General features: G+C 39.5%; 1 protein-coding gene across 1 annotated transcript in view; it reads right to left on the bottom strand.

Moving 5' to 3' along the window:
* kdrl (kinase insert domain receptor like) overlaps positions 1-21664 on the bottom strand; it is a 35153-nt gene that overhangs the window by 3523 nt on the left and 9966 nt on the right. Inside the window, exons 5-29 of the mRNA XM_026329921.1 lie at positions 21505-21664; positions 21260-21396; positions 20995-21166; positions 20608-20734; positions 20358-20527; positions 18959-19115; positions 17579-17693; positions 15591-15699; positions 14179-14463; positions 13805-13951; positions 13489-13617; positions 12709-12815; positions 12113-12242; positions 11294-11398; positions 10102-10215; positions 9883-9971; positions 9565-9718; positions 8727-8824; positions 7973-8095; positions 7535-7646; positions 5201-5300; positions 2824-2929; positions 2459-2586; positions 1220-1298; positions 441-544 (exon numbers count right to left, since the gene is read on the bottom strand). Of these exons, the coding sequence (XP_026185706.1) occupies positions 441-544; positions 1220-1298; positions 2459-2586; positions 2824-2929; positions 5201-5300; positions 7535-7646; positions 7973-8095; positions 8727-8824; positions 9565-9718; positions 9883-9971; positions 10102-10215; positions 11294-11398; positions 12113-12242; positions 12709-12815; positions 13489-13617; positions 13805-13951; positions 14179-14463; positions 15591-15699; positions 17579-17693; positions 18959-19115; positions 20358-20527; positions 20608-20734; positions 20995-21166; positions 21260-21396; positions 21505-21664 (3257 nt within the window). The remainder of the gene's footprint in view (positions 1-440; positions 545-1219; positions 1299-2458; positions 2587-2823; positions 2930-5200; positions 5301-7534; positions 7647-7972; positions 8096-8726; positions 8825-9564; positions 9719-9882; positions 9972-10101; positions 10216-11293; positions 11399-12112; positions 12243-12708; positions 12816-13488; positions 13618-13804; positions 13952-14178; positions 14464-15590; positions 15700-17578; positions 17694-18958; positions 19116-20357; positions 20528-20607; positions 20735-20994; positions 21167-21259; positions 21397-21504) is intronic.

Raw genomic sequence — 21664 nt, 5'->3', positions numbered from 1 at the left:
GTGTTTGTTACCTACCACTGAGTTACAGCAGGCAGCCTTGACTCACAAGTTAAATCAGCCTGGGGGGTATTCTCACTGAGGACTCTTTGGGAAAACAAAGAGCTTTTAGTGAGCGCTCTTAAAACAAGTGACACACTCACTCTGCTTTTATGCTCAGGCTGTGAGTTTGCCACCTTCAAGCTTTCTCCCTCTTACTTCTTCTTTGTGTCATTGTCTCTCACACACGGCTTTTTACAGACAAAAGGGACATCTAGCTGCTGACTTCTTCTTAAAGCAGAAAGAAAAAAAAAAAAAAAAAAAAAACCTTGGGTGTGCGTTGTATGATAGTTATAGCGTCTACATTCCAGCACAGCAGGGAGGTTTCCAAGCAGATATTTTGTAGCCTCTTCCAGTGTGTTGTGTGTGTTCATTTGGCGTGGGGTGTGGTGTAGTGTACGTACGCGAGAGCCATGATGCTCAGAGGTCGGCTTGCCAGTGATTCAAGGCGCTTCAGGGTGTTCATGCTGTCAGATGAGAGGCCCATACCGCTGTCTGACTCACCGCCCTGATGGTGGACAGACAGACCGAGAGTGAGTAAAAGCCCATGTCATTTTATTTTTAATTACATAACATGCAAGTAAGCAGACTATTTGTAAGTTCTGAGTTACAATGTGACTGACCAGTGAACATAAAATAGCTTGAAATTTTTCGTTGAATTTAACAGTCATACATGGCAAAAATCCACACATTACTCAATGTATGAATGTGGATTTTCATCATTATTTCATAGGTTAAGGTTCACAGACAGAAAGGGCAAAGGGGACAGAAAGGGAAATGACGTAAAAAAAAAGTATTCAAGTTATTCAAGTAATCTTAAAAGTTTAGTTCTAATATAGGGGAGCCAGTGTAAATCAGAACAGACGGACCCATTCATTTAGCACAAGCAAATTACAGTAGTCAGGACGAGAGGAAAGGAAGCATGTTTGTTTTAACTATATTTTGGAAAGTACTGGTTTGTTTATGACACTGGCAGTATCTGTGTTGTTTGAGGTAAGCTGTCAGCGATCTAAGCCAGGGGCTAATTCAGTTTTTACCAGAAATTCAGTTTTATGAGGTTTCAACTACAAAAAGTTTGATTTATTTTTATTTTAGATTTTTGGGATAAATGGTCCAATGGCAGCAGATAAAAACAGAATTAAATAGGGTGAAAAATGCGTAAGTTTCAGCATGAATAACTCACCCCGTGGTTCTTATTTGTTCCATTCTCTATGACTACCTCGTCGAAGGTTTTCACACTAGCAGGCCGGATCTTAACATTCCTGATAAAAAAAAAAAAAAAATTTCTAGTGTAAGACTCCAAGATATCCTAAAATGTCCCATTTTGCTTCAGAGAATCATTTAGAGTACACTGGAGCCTAAAGCCAAAGTGCAGCGACAAAAACAGCAGGAACCTAATCACTAAAAGCAACAATGCACAGCATCTATGACATTGTACTTTGAAGAAACATCTTGTTTACTTTACATTTCAGCACCCAGAGGTTAAAACAACTGCTTCATTAAACTTAAGGGTAACTGGCATTACTGCTTTTCAGCACCTCCTACACATATGCACTTGGAAGAACTGCAAAAACCCAAGAGCTCAACAAATATTATTTTAAGTGGACATAAATCTTGAAGCTGGCTCTGTTGTTTTTGGGGAAAATTCCTCTCAGGAGCCACAATTCTTAAAAGGGCTCTCTGGTCATTGAGATGTGGTGTGTATATTTCTTATCATGTGCCAGTCAGGTCTCTCATTGTCCTCAGGTCAGAGCTAAATGTTCTGCTGTTAAGGTTTAGCCTGAGTGATACAGGAACAATAACTGGTTTAGACTTTATTCATTGCAAAGTGGGAAAATGATTGACATGTCTTTTAGATAAGGTGATTTTCCTTTGAATGTCTTGACAAGTTCACAGGGTGTAACAGAAAAGAGTCAGAGTCACCAAGGTTTATAGTTGACAGCTAATGTAGCAGCTCTTTAAGACTGTACATATGCAAAATGGATTGCAAAACATCAGTATGCTAACATGTTCACAATCAAAGAGCAAAGATGCTGATCTTTTGCATGTATGTAAACATATACCAAAGTACTGGATAACCAAAGCTGTCAACCTCATGGGGGCACTAGAAGAAACTAAGAGAATCATCAGTCATTAGAATTCATCCTCTGAGGACCATGAATGCCTCTACTAAGTTTTATGCCCATCCAACAAGTACTGTACATGTTAACATTTTCACCAATCACTAAAGTCATCAGGATTTATATTTAGAAGTAAATTTATCAAATGCCATGACCATTCTCATACACAGAATGACTAGCTTGAGGACCAAGTGATGGATTAACTTGCCATCTGTTTAGCAACATCTCTAGTATGTTGCTAAACTAGATCAAAAAATAACTCTAGTAAAAGAAAGGCAATATAACATAATATATGTTCTCACCAGGTGCTCCCTGAGTCACGGTGGGAGACTGGTCTTGTGGGGGTTTCCTCTGATGGCACGGGGGTGTTGGATGGGTCTCCCACCTTATCCAGGAGAGCAGTGTTGATGGGTATGTAGTGTTTCCCCTCCTAAAGTGACCAAACAGAGGCACAACCTCTAAGAATACAGTTTCACTGATGCAAATTATAAAATCAGTTACTGAGAGAACATTTCCACTATTAACGTTTACGCCAGAGCCTAAAAATTGCTGGCGGTGACGGTTTATTCCTGCTACTGTTAATACAAACTATGGATACTCACTGAACCTTCAGATAATGAGACTTAAACTCTGTAATACAAACAGTGCACACTCCTGTCTATCTTACCTGTTGCACACTGGCCTGAAGCAGATCTCCTAGCCTTTCCACCAGCTCAGTGAAAGTTGGGCGCTCCTGTGGCTCCCCCTGCCAGCAGTCCAACATGGTCTGATATCTACAAGCAAACAATATACCAATGAGCACACACTGTGAGAAAGACACATGCCAGCCTTCAGAGCAAGGATGAACACTCTCAATGCTACTGCCAAAAACAATATAGTATGTTTGCGTTGATGTATTGTTAAATGTGACTAAATTTGTGCAAAAACATTTAGCACCATGTAGAAAAACTAACTATTCTCAGGAGTGGTAGCCCTCTGTCTTTTCATCTTCAATAAACAAATCTTGAGCGTCTACATCTGGCCCACTGCTAAATCAACAGATCTCTATTTTCAGGTAATCCTGAGACTCTGGGGCTCGATCTGAGTTTCTCCTGGTCTGGGGTGTGAAGACCAGTTTGTGAACACAGCCTCACTTAGGTCTCTGACAAGCTGTCAGCATCTCTGCCTGTGTGGGAAAACTCAGAGGCTTCATGTGAGGTTCAACCTTAATGGCCTGTCTCATTCTGTAGAGAAATTTAGAAACAAGGCACCACAGCTGCTGTTTAAATTACATTCACAGTATGTTGCTGATTGGGATCAGTTGATGATGGACCCCTATCCTGTTTCTGTTTCAGAACTACCATGGTGAACCACAGACATCTTAAATATTATGTAAATATAGCTATTATGATTGCAGTTTGGCACTGTATTTTGGAATTGTCCGGTTTGAGGACTTGGAAAAGCCTGTGCTGTTTTGCCGTTGTAGTGCCCCTCCCCCCTCTTCTCCATCTGTGTTTGTATGCAGAACATGAAGACCTCAGTGGTCCTCTCTTGTCAGACCCTGCTGAAAAAAAAGCTATGTGGCACATTCCCACATTGAGTGAGTATACCCGTCCAGGTGGTATTCCTCCTAACTGTGGCAGGAAGCGGAGTGCATGATCACAGCCTTTATGCACATCATTGGGGGGAAGTAGATGCATTGTATGACTGCACAATTTAAACCACATTTCCTGCCTTCTCCGTAATGAGAATAAATAACCTGTCCCTGCAGGTTTTGGGTCTTCTGGGAGTGTGGCGTTTCTGAGGCAAGGATTCTGTAGAACTGAGCTACTTTGTCCGGTTGGGAAGTGTAGTAGGATGGGACGTACGTATCCTATTTATTGTCCTTGTAGTCTCTGAGCGGCATCTGCTAAATTCCTCTGCAATGCATCAGGTCAGGGGAACTTATTAGGCAGCAGGCAACATTACTGATGAATCATTGCAGCAGTGGCACAAATTAATTGTGGAACACCGACTACAACCTCATGTGTTTTTCATCATTCATATATTACAAGTTTGGAGTGCGGGTCGAGGGTCAAAACCTCGGTTTACAGACGTGTGATCAACTGCAGACCTCTGCAGCAGACCAGTGGAATTCACCCCACTGCTGGGGTGCATAACTGAGCTTCCCTTTTAAACTGATATCAGCAGGTTTTATCTTGGGTTTAAATGAGAGGCAGGCCTCAGTCTTTAACTATGCACAATATAAAATCTGGCAGCTCTGTTTTTGTCAGTGGAGTGCCAGAACTGCAGTGGAAGATGCAAGAGATTCTTGGCACCACCTGGTCTCCATTTACAGCTGAAACCTACAATCTGGATTAGATTTTATGTACAATTTCCATTCATGACCTCCATTGCAAAACACATAAATTCATTCACTTAGTTTTATTTGGCACAAGCCGTGTTAAAACTTTGGACCTTTAAATACTGCATCATTATTAGACAGAAGTGCAACCTTATACTTTCATAACAAGGTTTGAGATGTTTGACCACACGAGTCATTTGAAATGAAAACCAGACACAACGTGTGCACACATTTGAATGAGACTCAGTTACAGACTTTAGATTATGATCACTTTGTTTAGATTGGCTGCACAGTGTACAGAAGATCCAAAATATCCTTATTATAAAGAATCACTGATTGACATCTCTGATACTGACTCTGTCGTCCCACAGAGATTTATTACTAACACCATCCACTGATCAACTTAAAAACAAATCTCAAATCTCTGGCTGGCCTTACTGGGTGAACTTGGACTATAGCTCTTGCTTTTAAACATCAGTTACATCTTCCCCACTGCCAGTCAGAAAATTCTTCAGAGCTTCAAAACCCACTGCTGCCAAGCTAATCAGTAGGTAATGTTTACTCTTGGAAAGTTCAGACCAGGATCACCTACTACTCTTATGACCCCTGACCTGCTGCGGAAACCATAAAGATGGAGGTAAAAAAAAAAACAAACAAAAAAAAAAACCTTTTAATACTTCAAACTACTTCCATTTGTTGTATAATTAATATGAATGCTCACATTTCAGAGGAAGAGTACTCTGGTGCTCTCATTCTGGTGCCCTCTTTCAGTCTGCAGCAAAATTCTTCATCAATTTGGACACCGGGGTATGGTGAGGCACCTGTGAGAGGAAAAGATTGGGGAGAGGTTCATGCCAGAGTTGTTGGTTTCTTTGCACAGGCCATTTATATAACCTAGCATGCACATGCACTACATCTTAAAATAATGGGAAACAGAGATGCTGTATGATGTATAATATGCTGTGGTTTACAAAACATACATGTTTTACATAATGTGAATTTACATGATATTAACATTGCAAATCTAAATATATCAGCTTTTTTAAGAAAGCTGCATTAGCTATTTGTGCTCATTTGGAAAATACATTGTACAAAAACAATAATTTATATGGAACAGCAGATAGAAGTGGAAGAGTTGACTGGGTCCAGCCACTAAGACATGTTGCTGCATAATATTTTGTAACATAAATCTGGAAAATCCTTTTACTGCTGAGTGTGGCCACAAATACTCAATAATTCCCAAGTATCTGAAAAATAGTGCAGTATAAGCACTTACTGTTTTGAAATGACCGGAGGATATAACAGTGGTCCCCTCATGACACACAATAAATCTGTAATCTTGTTATATTTGGACTCCTGGAGTCAAGATTCAAATGTATCACACATCAACCAAAAGGGAATTTGATTTACCTTTGAACTGTAAAACTGGTAATAAAATTTGAATATAGAGACAAAGACTACCTCATGCTCAGCTCCAGTCATTTACTAAACCAACTTGTCTCCAGGACCCAATTTTGTTGGTTTTGGAAAATACATCCCCAATTCTGTGTTTTCAACGCAATTTCTTGACTCATTAAATAATATTTTTGTGTGCTTGCTTGAATTCCCCCACATAATATAAAGCTATCTTTGTGGTTACCCAGATTCATATGGAAACCACAGATCTAGCTAGCAGTGAGCATGAACTTTCAGGAGAAATTTTACAGAGTAAACTAAAAGCACAGTCTAGAATGTGTCTTTTCACCCAATTATCACATTTCTAATTGCCTGCATTTAAATAGCTACGACCAGGGACTTCATTTTAAGTTCAGAGCTTTCTGTTGTTTTATCATACAATAATCTGCCATCTCTTTTTCTTTATAATAGTAAGCACTATTTGGTGTCAGCACTATACTAACAAGGTTTGGATATTTACCTTACACACTGGTAATCTGAAAAATACTTGGGTTACCCTGAAACTTTTTATCTCTAAACATGATCAGGTTGCAAAGCTCACTTCTTTGCCATGTTCTTTGGTCATTTTGTATCCTGATTTATTTTTCTGAGGCCCAGCTAACACTACCCAGATGTGTAAGTGTTTCTTTAAGGGAAATTGTAGTGAGAATGTGTCAAGAGTACAGAAGACAGAAAGAGACCAAGAAAAATAAGGAAAGAAAAAAGGGGAAAGTGTCATAATGATGTCACAGTGCTTTACATTTCAAACACTATGCAATTTGACACACTATTCTTTCAACAGTAGTGGGTGACAAACACCATATGGTGGTCATTCAAAAGCAGCACAGTCTTAAAGTACAATATAACAATAGATCCAACTTTCTTGGATCTATCAACACTCTCAGCTTTCTTATCCTTACACTTATGTTTCCCCTGGTTCCCATGGTGACATTAGAAAATACAATATTTCATGTTGAGTCTTACTATAGAAACACGTAGTGAGCTCTGTGCCACGGTGCACAGGCGATCATGGACCAACATATAATGCTGTCTTAAAGACTGTAGTGGTGTCACAGCAGGAGCACACTTTTACACTGATCAGGTTGCAGTGAGTTTGTGTTACTCACAGGGAAGACATGGATTGCTGTTCTCCGATTTTAATGTCCCATGCCTGTACTAAAACACACTGGAACTTCACTAAGGTATTTTTTTTGTCCAAGTGGCATGAAAACAGTTTTCTCAGGCCAACAATACGAACCAAGGTGCTTTGTCCCAGGGGGGACAATTACACAGTGGAAGAAGATAGTTATTACCCAGTTCATCTGGTGAGGCTGTATAGCTGGGGGCACCGAGTGGTTCAACTAAGCTAGTGATAAGCTCTGAAAAGAGAACCCAGTGCTCCAAACTACAATGCTAGGTTTGATGAAGTGGGGGATTTTAACAATAAAAAGAAATCAGTAATCAGTTAATCTCTAGTGAATCACTGTAATATGCTAATAATGCATTTATGATTGATGCAAGTTAGACCTACAAGTTGGATGCAGATGATTTGTAGTTGTTAGTTGTCCCCTGTTGCTATGTGTGTGAACAATGAAACTAGTGGACAATGCTGAGCACTTACCCAAAGAGAAGATTTCCCACATGAGAACACCAAAAGACCAAACGTCACTCTGAGTCGTGTAGATCTTGTCAAAAATTGCCTCAGGTGCCATCCACTTGAGCGGCAGTCTAGCCTGTATACAGGTTTTCAGATAAGAAATCATTTACTGCCTTATCTCAATTGTATGGATACCTCAATTATCAACACCACCTAATATAGTATGGCTTTTGATTCAGCTAAGCCTAACTGAGCCTGCTAAAGACCCTTTATCTAGTTTTAATAAAACACACTGATTTAAATTATCGTTCTGATATTTCCAGTATCTACTAAATGTATTCAGCTCTACTTTTCATGACTTTTTTTCTGTTATTTATAATGAAAATGCTTTGGAGAATTTTCTTTGTCAGTAAACACCAGAGAGGGAAAATTAGACTTTAATATGCACTTTGATACACTTACATCTCCTTTGCGGACATAATCTGGATCTTTGTAGATGTCTCTGGCAAGTCCAAAATCACAAATCTTCACGACATTATTCTCAGAAAGCAGGATGTTTCGTGCAGCCAAATCTCGATGGATACACTAATGAAAATAAAGGAAGAAACAAAAATCACATTCAGTATGATTTAAGCTAAGGTTTTCTGCATGTAATCGACTTCATAATGGTACTCTGCATGCTATAAAGCATGACTTCTGGTAGAGCAACATATGGTCAAGTCATTAGTGATATTACAATAGAAGATGTGTTCAAGGTCCAGGATAAGAAATGTAGCGGGGCTTTTACAATAATGGCTTCATTCTTTAATCAGTCCCATCCGGTCTCCCCAAAATTATGAATGACTTGAAAAATGAATGAGCCAAATAAATGGTTGTGTCATTGTAGAAGCAAAATAAATGATTCACATCCTTTAAAGGTGTCATTTGTTGTATATTTATCCATTTGCAGTGCAGATGTGATGCATACATGGCCATTTTTAAAGATCTGACTTGTGTGAACTAGTTTGCTTCTACTAGGCCATTGCTGATTGTTTAAAAGCTCTAGATAAACAAGAGAACACAGCGATTCTTTTACCATTTTTGATAAAACCTTTAATCAAAAGTGTGTTTTTTTATATATAAAATACATTATGTATTGCATATAATTAAAATGATCGAAAGTTGTGCATATGTGAATGCATATTTCTAGTGATTTTTGTGAAGAAGAAGAAAATACCTTGCGTGAAGCCAAGAACTCCATGCCTTTAGCAACTTGAAAACTGTAGCAAATTAAATCTTCCAAAGTCAGGACTCTTTTATATAAGTCCTCAGATTCTGTGAAAAAAAAAAAAAAAAAAAAAAGAACAAAAAGATTTTTCATATCGGACATTTATGACTTTTAAATTTAAGACAATAATCATGCTCATCCAGTGTAGTCAATGTAATCTGCAGATCGCTATGCCTGTCAGATAATTCAGATAAGATGAAACCATAACCAAATCTCATGAGGAAACTGCAAATGTACAGTCCCGGACGACAACACGTCATCTTAACATTTCATCCTGTCACGTACATGTCTACCCCCACACACGCTATCTTTAAAACATCCCTTACAGATCAGTGATAAAAATTACAATTCCTCTTATTTTTCAGATGTCAATGTGGTTATGGGCCCAGTGTGCTGGTCCGGGGTCTGTGAGAGGAACTCACAAGGAGTCCTTCCACAGGGCCACCTGAATAAATAGCTTATCAGACCAGGAATAACACATCAGAAACAACAAGGCCAACATGCCGGGCCCGAGAGCAGAGCAACACTCAGGTCAGGACAGGAAATAAACAGAAGCCTCCCCAGACTCAGTGGGGTGACAGTGGCTCCTGCTGCTGTGATTGTACTGCTGAACAGGAGGAGGAAACATCCCATTGGACTTGGGCTAGAAAACAATCTGAGGGGAGCTTTCATTTCTGGGCGAGAGAGGTGGAGGAGAGGTGAGAGGAGGGAGGAGGAGGGAGACAGCAGGAGGGGCAAAGAGAGGGATGTGGGGGTCAAAGGGCAGCAAGATGTGCTTGAACTTTACCTTCCTCCTCTTCCTCTGAGTCGCAGTAACTCTTATCTTCGATGAAGCCAGAGCTGGCTGAGCTTCCGGTGCTGGCCACGCTCTCTAGACGGCGTTTCATCAGCTCACTCAGCTCACAGGACGATCCTGACGACACCACCTTACCGTCCTGGCTCTGACCACCACACACAAATCATGTTAAATCACATGAGGTTAAAAACAGTTGCTGACATTAAGGTTTCTATGGGGTTGTCAAAATAGTCACTCACACTGAGCTTGCACAAAAGTATGAGAAAGCGGGAGGGCTGGAAAGTTTAAATAATACGGTTTGTGACTCACCTTGTAAACAACAAAGTCCTCTCTCTTGCTTCTCAGATAGTTGGACAAGTTGCCATATTTGCAGAACTCCACTATCATCATCAGCGGTCCTGTTGAGATTGTAATTTTCTTATGAATCCATCTATAACATGTGATATTTATATACAATAAAAAAAAGGACAGAAAGATATAGATGAAAATTTAGACATTTGACAACACATTCTCAATAATAAAACTCACCCCCAGGCTTTGTGCAGGCTCCCAGTAGGTTGACCACATTCAGATGATGGCCGATGTGGATCAGGATCTTTAATTCTGACATTAGAGCTTTCCGCTCATTTGATGTGGCACCACCTGTAATAATGTAACCACATATAGATCTTGGCTGATGTATGAGGAAAAAAAAGAAAAACATACACCATTTAAAGTATAATTTTTTAAAGTTTATTAAATCTTCTTTTAATCCATGGAGTTTGGATTCATGCACACATGTAAAACTGCATAAAAATAGTAGGACACTTTAAAAAAAAAAAAAATTTAACAAGACAATTGTATTAAAACATCTCGCACAAAAATTGTGTTGCAAAAATAATGCTTGTATGCAAACTGGCTTGATTCGAAAACTGTTTTTTGTAGCTGAAAACACAAACATTTGTCAGTAAAAACAAGATTATTAGTTTTATGTTTCTTTAAGATACCAAATCCAAAATTCCTTATGTTTCATTTTGTATGACAATAACTGTATGAAAACGTACAGTTATTATAACTGTACGTTTAACGTACAGTTACAAAAAAAAAAAAACATGGAAATAAATTCCTAATGTGTAATGTGTTCACCTTGAATTCTGAAAAGATTTAAGGTATTTTTTTATGTTGTTTCAACCAACCAAATATTTATGAGTTTAAGCAGTCAGGGAGTCTCTAGCTAAAACACGGTCAATTTAAGGAGACCTGCTGCTTTCCATTACATTTGACCTATGACTAACAACACCCAGGCAGGATGGAGGATCTGTAATTTATGCTGACACATGATTAATGCTATCATATTGCCCAATAATTCTAACTAACAGTTCTACTCCTCATTCTGTCTGAGTTATCACTGGAAATCACTGTAACAGTAATGCAAAGAAAAGCTAGACTAAAAGCTAGAGAAAAGTCCTGTGATAGACTGGCAACCTGTCCAGGATGTACTTGTCCAAGTCATCTGGTATTAGCTCCAGCCCCCACACAACCCTTTACCGGAGGAAGTGTTGTAAGTGATAGGAGTAAGTGGTAAAGATAAAAGGTGAATCATTTTTAGTTTCTTGGTGTTCCAAGGGACTTACTGCGTGAACCTGACAGCAAACTAAACAAAAAAAAATTGAAATTTGTAAATATAAGTGCCTGTTCCGATAATGTTGGAGTCATAGTATAAAGACTTCTGAGATCCTACCTTTCAGCATTTTGACAGCAACAGTCTTGCAGGTTGAGAGCTTGTCGATCCCAAAGGCAGAAGCCTCCACCACTTTTCCAAAAGCTCCATGGCCAAGAGTTTTGCCTGGAAAAGGAAGAAGGTATTTGGTAAGTGAAATGACCTGTCACAGTCAGGTTATGGGTCTCTAATTAAAACAACATGCTGGGCCTCTGATCACCAAGCTTGTTTTTTTTTTTTTTTTTTTTAAAAAGAGAATTTATGGTTCACTTAATGACTGGGCAGTGCAGGTCACTGATAAGTAATGACCCAACACACCAGCTGCAGAGAGGGATGATGCCTATACCATGTACCTTAATGTGGTTATATTCCTCTCAATGAAGCACTTCAGAAATTAACATTTAACCTTTTTGCCTGTGTGTTGATACAGATAATTTATATGTAATTTGTTTCTGCAGGACAATTCTAATAAAACACAGTCATGTAAAATTTGAGTAAAATTAAGTTGTGATGTGTAAATCATCCCATTCATCACCACAAATAAATCACCAAGTACAAAATCTCTTGTGGGTTGTGCAGATGTTCATTCAGCCAGCTAGTTCCACACATGTTCCTGCAAAATCACATCACTGGCTCTGGATGTTCTGTTACTGTTTTCAGTTTCAACAACTTTTTGTGAGAAATTATGAATTTCAGGTACAGTGTTTATGAGAAGCTGCAATTACACAAAAGCCCCCCAGAAATTTAGATGGCCAAGCAACTTACTGTCTAAAACAGTTTCCTATACAACATAGGAAACTCTTTAATTATAAAACACTGTTAGGATTGCACAGCGCTCACCAAGTCGCAGGCGGTCACGAGGAAACTCCCATTTGCTGCTATCATACTGAAGAAGATCACTCTGCTCATCGAGTGGACATTCATCAGGGTCAATGATAATAGATGGACCCATCCTATAGTGTACTGGTTGCTAAAGATAAGAGAGGTCAAATATTAATTTCATGAGATTAATTTTTTGATGATTCAGTCACTATCACTAAGTGTTGACACTAGATATGCATTGGGTGCACTCAAAACAAAAAAATGTTTTTCATTGCTTTTTTGTGCATGAGAACATTATGTTTTTTTTTTGACACAGAGATATTTCCAAGCTGTCATGAAATGTGGCAATCATAAACTCTGGCTAAAATTAGCATTCCACTAAACTATTTCGCAGGAGGCGTGAGTCAGTTACTTCCATTGAATGACTGAAGCTAAAATAGTTCACATCATGGAACAGTCTCAGCGATACATTCTCAAATGCAAAGTCACTTGGTTGAGTTAACCTACCACATATTAGCCAATATTAATGTGTGGTTTCAGAGAAAAGGAACTAATGTAAAAGTAGGAAAGGAACTAATGAAAAGTAGAGAAAAAGTAATAGTTCAATGTCTGACCTTCCTTAGCTTACGGATGAAGAGGATAAGCATAAGCCAGAGGAACGTGGCTGCGGCTCCTGTACACACCAGAATGATTACCTCAAAGTTTGGCTTTTCTTCATTCCCTGAAAAGAGAAGAAATGTTGTCAACTACCAAAAAAAAAAAAAAAAAAAAAGTATGTTACAAGTTTGTTTCTTCCTGTATTTCTCTAGGGACATGCATACCCAACATTTTTCTTTGTGTTTTCTTCTTTTCTAACATTATGTGTTCACTGAGTTTTTCCAGCTCTAACTGCAAGTGCAAAGTAATACAAATGCATTTAAACATGAAGGAATTGACATGATACCTAAATTGCCAATGTACAGTTAATTTTACATGTAAGTGTACACAGGCACACACATTTTCTGACACAAGATCTATTGTCCAGCTAATACTGTGTGTTTCAAATCCCTTGACTGTTGTAGCAGCCAATCTCTTTGCACTCCAGTCTTGATCATAAACCCAATTTTGGCATTTCTGGCAGCTTCAGCTTTTCATCCTGTCACATACATCTGCTCTTTCATACTGAATTCAGACCAGAGCTATTTGTAGTAGTGAAAATAGAAAATATGAGGCCAAGAGGATTTGGATTTCACATGCAGAAAATGCAATGATTTTTCACTGCTTGGACTGATGTTTAGTGTATCTATGATCTGTGACCAGGCTGACCATAGCACACATCACTTCATGCATCATAAACACAGCAAGTTAGTGTCAATTTATGGTATTTAATATGCCAGGGTGTCTGCATAACTTACCAAGCACAGTAACATATGCACTTGTTTTCGCAAAACCTTCAACATTGCTGGCTACGCACTCGTACAGACCCTCATCATCTTTCTTCACTCTATCTATGGTCAGAATGCCATCTTCTCCCAGTGTGATACCTGTAAAACACAAACTCTGTCAAACTGGCACCAGAAAATTTGGTGTGGTATTTAATGCTTAATTTTTTTTTGCAGGGGCTGGCAGTTGTGAAAAATCAGGTCAAATGCCATCCAAATTCCATCAGGCACTTGAGCAAAAATATACTGCATGCTGATGATAGCATATGGAATAATACTTTGTGGTTACCTGGGCCTTCTTCCACTGGAATGCCATTTTTGTACCACATGATGTAGGGACGAGGGACTCCCAGAGCAAAGCAAGGAAGCATCAGAGTGCTGCTACTGTTCACATCCTGATTTGTCAGATTTTGACTCAGCCATGGTTGTTTCTTTGCTGCACCAACCAATAAAAAAAGAAAAGTGAATTAGAGGTGCTGTATCTCTTTGTCTTGTTTGGACAGTAAGTCACTCAGTGCTGCAAGACTAGTTACTGTGTGTAGTTTTATTTAATGTAGGTGCTTAACTGTTTTATAGCATACAGTTCATTGAAGTACTGTTGTAGTCAGAACAATAATATACAATAGAAATGCAATTAGCTTCTGGTTTTCTCTTCAAGCTTACCAGCCACAATAAGTGAAGTGGGCTTGAGTTCAACTCTCTTGTGAAGCTTGTATGCTTTGCATTTGTAACCTGCAGTGCTGTTTTGAGAAACATTATAGAGATGGAGAGAAAGGGAAATAGAGTAGCGACTGAAATGGAGACTGGACACATTAGAAGTGATTGTTTGATTCCTGAAATCCAACCACTGCAGGTCTGTGTAGAGGTAGCGAGCTGCCCGACAGGTCAGAATGACGTCATCCCCTTCAATGGCTCTCTGAGGTTCAATAGTAATTTCCTCAGAGTGATCTATTATGATAAAGTGAAAAAAAATAAAATTAAAAAAAATTAGGATTCCCACTATGTCAAACAACCCTCAGTTCCAGATGTATACAATGACCAGTTGTGGCCAACTAGAGGAAATCATTTATGAAAAGCATTTTTCAGGAGTGTATGTCATCTGTTTTATACGCATGATCAGAGACACGTAGCCTGGCTGGAGTTCCTATTTTGGATAATAGTTTAGGACACAAAGCTGTTCTTCACAAGGGCAGGAATGTCAAATTTGCAGTTATTTCCTGTTTCATCACTGTTAATTGGAAGCATGTTGCCAGTGCACAGCATTGCTGATGGTGCTCCTGCACTCATGCAGTTCAAGTGAAGCTGAGTCTGGGCCTCAAGGGAGCCAGATTGGGCTTGTTGATTCAGATTGCTGGAAAGCATTCTGAATTAACCATAAGAGAAGACAGCTGTTTTTAGCAGCATTCCATCATTCTCCATATTACTCTGGAAGACAAACTTTGAGTACTGGGTGTAATCTAAATTATAGGTTCACCTAACATGCATCACTCTCCAAAAGCAAACATTCAACGTTTGAGAGATGTGATTCACTCAGCTTTTGAGCAAACATGACTTGTTGGAAAATGATTTGTGTACGGTGACACCTAATCCCCACTGTTATTACTGTAACTGTCTAAATCGATGTTCATTTTGCTGAACATTTGGAAATTATCAGATGCAGACAAAAAAGTAAATTCTCATAGTGATGGGTTCACAGAGAAAGAGAAATGACCCGCTGGCACCAGAGGAGGAACGCAGTTATTCATAGCTGTTTTTAAACAGCCATTATAGCACTCCATATGGCTCACGACATGTTTACCTCTCTTCCACCCTAAAGCTGCTCAGCTACATTGGTAGATGGTTTCAATTAATGCCCCCCTCTGGTCTTTTTACTGCACAATACAATCTAGACATTCCTTTCTTAGGTCTTGCAATTCGTTACAGCATGTACCGTATGTGCCGATTATTTGAAAGAGTCCAGTGCAGTGTCTAGTGCTTAGCATTTTCAATACAACTATTTCTGCATGCACCTTCAGTGGAGGGGTTAAAATTTAAAATATTGACTTTTCAGCTGTTCTGTTCTTGTATTCACTTACCATCAACATAGAAAAAGACTCTCATTTTACTGGTCCCCACCATATTCTTGGCCACACAGAGGTATGTACCTGACACAGTAGCTTTTCCGATCACCAGGGAACTCACAGTCTAATTGGCATAAATAGGACAACTATTAATGATTATTCACAGCAGAATAAAATAGATTAACACAGACAACAAATGTGTATTATCACAATTCAGGATTCCATTATGATGTAAACTTTCAGGGTGATTTATCCTTGGATTACTCACAACAGTGAGTGACAGGTCTTTATCAAGCCTGGACTGTTTTATACTTTCCAGTGCATCGCATTAATGAAAGGATACATCTGGTGGTCTAAACTTCACTGAGGTTCCTTTAGACCTGCACTGCAAATCTAGTGCCAGAACTCCACATTCATTTCCTGGAAAGCATTTCTAGTGCCACACTCAATTTTGTCATCATGCTAGTACAACATTTTAATGGCTCAAATAGACAAAATAATAAGTCAAACCTGGGCTGAGGGCCAGACTGTCTGGGGTTTTGTCTAGTGCTCATAGTAGTGTCAGCAACCAGTTAGATAAAAGACAGTGAATAATGTGGGTGCATTGTGTTGGTGTTTGCTGGCTTAAACTTCCTGAAACAATTTCAGTGTCCCTGTACAAACATTCAGGCAATAAAAGAATAGGTACTGAAAAATTGTATGACATTGTCCATTTCATGCTGCTATTATATTTGTCAAAAAATTGATGGAATGGCCTTGTGGTATTATGTTACAGCTATAACTCGATATGATGTAACCCAAGCTTGAAAACAGGTCATCTAACTGACTGCATACAGTCTCAGAGGTGACCTGACCAGACGCACTGTGACCTCTGTGACCATGTCTTGCCTGAGTGTTTTCCTTATATTAGGGCCTGGGCAGGTCTCCCTCTCTACTATGCCTTCTGGGGAGTGACTCAGAGACCTGGCCCTGACTATGTTCTTATTCACGGGCCAAGACGATTTATGTAGGGTGACAGAGAGGAATTCACCTCCAACAAATCCCTTTTCTTTAAAACTGCTGCTTGTTGTCATTGACCCTTAGGCCTAACAGTTATAAAGCACCACCATTTGGCCAGAAGCACTTATAAATAAGTGGTGCCTCCCTATTTATGTCAGAGACAGATTACAAACAATGACCTGTGTAAATGGCCAAGTTTACCATTTGTTGTTTAGCAAAGAATTGATAGGATTCCAATTTTCATTTGATACTTCACGATAGAGAAGGAGGTAATAAATCAACATGTTATTCACCAGAAATGCAGGTTAAAACTGTGAACAAAAAGTCTGGATTGAAAATGATCACAGTTTTGTTCCAGTAGTGGGAAATTAAGTGCATCTATCAGTTTGGGTGCACAAAGACAGAAGTGCACTGGTAGAGTTCCTGCCCCTAAGAGGACCTCTGTACCAAATATATACATAAGCATGCTACCTTTTAAATGACAGTGAATATGTACAGTATTTATCTTTACAGTATCTTCGTTTTCAGATGCAGCACATCAAGTGACAAGTTATTTACCCATATTTTCCTTGCTGTTTATTACAAGAATAAATCATGTCTTTTTAAGTGCAGCAATTAAAAACAAAACTGTTTTCTTCAAAAGGGACTGCTTAGGGCCTTTTCATGGGTTGTGGTCACAACTACATAAGTCAGAGCTAGTACAGAAAAAAATGAATCATTTACAATGAAGTACTGCATCACTGCCAATAAATGGATTTATGGATTTCAGATGTTGCATCTAACTTATGCTCTGGTCATGAGAGATTTCTACTTGAATGTGACCTAGCTCATGGCTATTCTGTAGAACGCTAGACATCTTTTTGGTATTGTTCTCATATAATGTATGCTGTTGACTTGGTCACTACTTCTTGTCAATTACATTTAAGGGTAAAAAAATATGATGTAAGTGCTTTCTTTGTTAAAAATATATGTGTAAATGCAATATATTAAGTTAAATCGCATACCTTGTTTTTTCCTTTAACCAGTTCAGGCTTGACATGTATGCTCTTAATCGAGTTGTGCAAGGAACTTCCATCGTTATCAACGCTGACCAGGACTGGCTCTGTGGAAGCACTGCAGCTGCAGGATAGAGAAAACGCAGTAAAACTGACAATCAAATTGTATCAGTGTGTGTATAATTAGATATACAAGTGTTGAACAATACAACACTCAAAAAAAAGACTTGTATATTGTTTGAACTGGAAACCTTGGTGCAATATAAAATGTACTCTGCCCAGATGCGTAATTATAATATACAACTTGTTCTTGTTCTGATCTTATTATTATAAAAGGTTCAGTCTCGAAAGAAACCACTGATATTGATCTGACTACAGGCCATGTATAGACCAGGCTGTCTGGGTTATAAAACCTAGAAAAAGACTTGATCTAACCCCCACCCCCAAGCCCTTCACGACCGTGGTGGGGAACAATCAGTCTGATGAGATGAGAGGCGAGGAGGAAACAGCAAAAGCAACAGGAAGGGTTGTGCTGTGCGTCACCTCATACAGGAAACCCCATGTTCTGGCCAGAAGAGATAAGGCTGATCCTAATACCTTGGTGGTCAACAAGGGACAGCTGATAACTTCTCAACCTGGTGATAAAGACAACCCCATATTTCTGTGTCCTGCATTAGCAGCCTCATTCCACATTCTTGCTGTGATTCATTTATCATAGCAGGCTTCCATCACCTCTAACCACTCTGAAGACCCCACTTTCCACTCCTCTGCAAACTCCCAAAGATTTAGATGAGATATGACCTTGAAGGGGCACATTTTGGATTTACAGTGACAGGTATTCTGCAGTATCAGGGCTGTTTGGCTTCCCACCAGGCCATAGCTGTTCCTCTGCCTCATTAGCCCCCTGCCACAGCACAAGCCACTGTTCCTAGTGCCAGCACTGATTATCTTCAGGCCTACAGGAAGAGCTGCTTGGGCCCACCAACACTAATACTAGACCTCATGAACATATCAACTACAAGTGAGTTTTTCAGATAAGTCAAACAATCAAAAACACTGGCATTGTTGGATTAACACCATCTAGTATGTAACATAATTTTGTTGCTTTCAGAGGTGTTACGGTCTGATAGCTCAAAAAGTAATAGACCATTGTTTTCCTCATCTTTTGTCTTTTGTCAGCCCTCTTGCTCTTCCTGACAAGCCAGGATCTCAGGGAATATTTGGGTTTGTTACCAGATCAGTATTCATGCACAGACACTTACAACAACAGTTCTGCTGTTTGGCTTGAAATATGCCTTCAATATGTTTTTAATTCTTCAAGATTGGAGGAGGTTCAGAGAGCATAAATTAGGGAAATTTTGTTTAGAACATAGCAAGATGGCGACTCACATTTTAAGCGTAGACCCTGAGTCACAAGGTTGCCAGAGCCAAGTGATGGTTGGTAAGGGTAACCCATACGCAGTGCAGGTTAGTTGATGCTGTTTGCCAAACATATAGGGCTGCACATCCACAGTGGAAAGCTCTGCCTCTAAAATTGTTGGCTTCACTGTGAGAGACAGATGAGCATAAACACACACAAGTACACACAAAAACACAAGGAGAGAGAAAGAGAGGCAATAGGTTACCATCTAGCCAGCCAACTGTGGAGTCTTATGTTTTTATAATGAGGAGCGACAGTCGTGATGGACTGCTATGAAAAAAATCCCAGTTGTCCTTAAAACACTGTGTAGGAGAAGAATGGCAGGATGACTGACTACCCTGGGGCTGTAGGTCAAAGAACAACTTTGCTGTGGCCCATGCCCAGGTCAGAGAAACAACCATGTGGGCTGTAATCAACAACAGACAAAGATCCTCGTACCACTTCAGGAGGTCAACCACATCGTGTAGCCATTCTCTCCATTCTAAACAGCTGACATATTCAACCTACACACAGGGACATACTGTAGGTTGGCACAACACGAAAACCTGTACCCCAGCACACACATGTCCTAACGTAATGCACATTCATAATCTGGAGCACCGTGACATCTCAAGACAGCAGATAAAGTTAAAATAGTTCTGTAATTGATAGCAGGGATTTCGCTTGTTTGCGTGTCTGTTTTATTTTTTTGTCATTCCAATAAATTAAAGTTTGGTCAAGTGGAATAGTCAAAGAACATAATTAAAGCTTTTATAAACCAGAAGGCGGGTGATTGTCGGCACGCTACTGGGATTTCTTGATGTTGTTTCAAGAATGTTTAAAACTGATATAAAAATCACAGCCCCCTACCACCACGGTGACCTTGAAGTAACTGATGTACATTTCTCTGTTCTGTCTCCTACTTCAAGTTTCTACCAAACATGCTAAAACATTTATAACCCTTAGTGTTAACAGTCATCAGTAACAATGAATTCAATTTTCAGTCCTTTTCCTCAAGCTCTATACATATAGTATAGAACATGGTGTTTATATGAGCTGCACTGCATATACACATGGTAGGGATGCAAATAAATGCTGGGGATTGGAGCAGCTGGAGTCTACGTGCAGAACAGAGTCCAGGCCATTTACACTCTGCGCCAAGCCCCTTCAAAAGAGCCCCAATAATCAACAACAGCTGCCCCTGTTACGTCAGTCCAACCCTGGAATCAACAAGCCCCCAAATTCCTCTCATACTAGAGTTGCTACCTGCCATCCAGTGAACTGGCCTGAAAGCAGCCACAGCAGTGGGGCAACCTCAGTCCACAGCTAAGACACTGCTTTGTTTTCTCAGGGTAAGCAGTCATTAGCAGGGTTATGCCAGTGGCTTACCGTTGACTACCAGGGTGTAGCTCATATTCCTGTACATGCCCTTCCTTTGGTTGCCTAGGCTTATTGTGTAGACCCCAGCATGTTTCTTCTGCACATCAATGATAGTCAAGTTGAAACCAGACATGTTGTAACAGCTGGAATTTGTCTGGATAGGGACACCATCCTTGTACCTAAAAAGTCAAAATTTAGAGTTTCTCAAAGTGTTTCATAGTAGACGTGGTCCTACACACAAGCCAATACTATTACTTACCATGCTAACATGTCTGTTGGAGGCAGAGCATTGACCTGGGGCTCAAACACAAGCTTCTTTCTACCTTCTGTCACGGACACTATACCAGCTTGCTCATGCCTATAGGAGATATTGAGGTATGGATGCTCTGCAACGAAAGATTTAATGACATCAACACTGAAATCAATGCCACAATAAAAGGGACATAAGCATAATCAAATGGTTATAGTATCACCAAAGTTCTGTAATGTTATTTGTTAAAATTATTTCTCAGTGTGGGCATTTAATTGTATTTATTTACTTTCTAATAAACTTTAGAGCTCAGGGTCCAGGGATGTTCAATTCTAAACACATTAACTTATTTTAATCCATTCTTTCCATCCATTTCATTCAGTCCATGCAACTCACCGTAGACGGTGACTATTGCTCTGGCCTTCTCGTGTGTCGTTGGATCGATCTCAGCTTTGCAGCGGTACTCCCCAATGTCTTCCATGGAAATGTTTGGCAAGATTAAAGCCTTGCTCATCACAATAATCTTACCAGAGTTTACCTTTGTCTTGTTTGTGTAATGCAGATTTTCCTGAACAAAAAGAAAGCACCATAAACTCCACTGCATCAGTGATATTACATTTCACATACAGAAGTACAGTGTTAACATAAATCCTGAACTTACTCTCTTCCTTGGAAAATCCCATGAGAAGTCGATTCTTCCATTAAGCTCAGTCTCACCAGTACAGTTGAGGATGAGCGTGTCTCCAACTACCAGTTTGACATCATTTGGGGTGATTGTCACATTATTAAGAACCCGGGCTATAAGAGGGAGACAAATATAAAGAGAGTGAAAAAGAGAAACCTCTTCATCAGCAATAGTGTAATTTCTCAATTACAGCAGGTCTGCCTAGTTGCCAACTGACTCACTCAGTCTCTGAGGGATGTATGTTAACTGGAAGCCACGACCATTGACCACGGCGTTACAGGTGAGCTGAGTGTACCAAGTGTGATAATGATGGGGGACTGTGAATCCCTTTTTTGGATCCCACACGATTTCCTTAGCAATATTCTTGGAGAAAGTTGGATG

This window comes from Mastacembelus armatus, chromosome 10 (assembly GCF_900324485.2).
Source record: "Mastacembelus armatus chromosome 10, fMasArm1.2, whole genome shotgun sequence".
NCBI lineage: Eukaryota > Metazoa > Chordata > Actinopteri > Synbranchiformes > Mastacembelidae > Mastacembelus > Mastacembelus armatus.
This window is presented reverse-complemented; position numbering and strand designations above follow the sequence as displayed.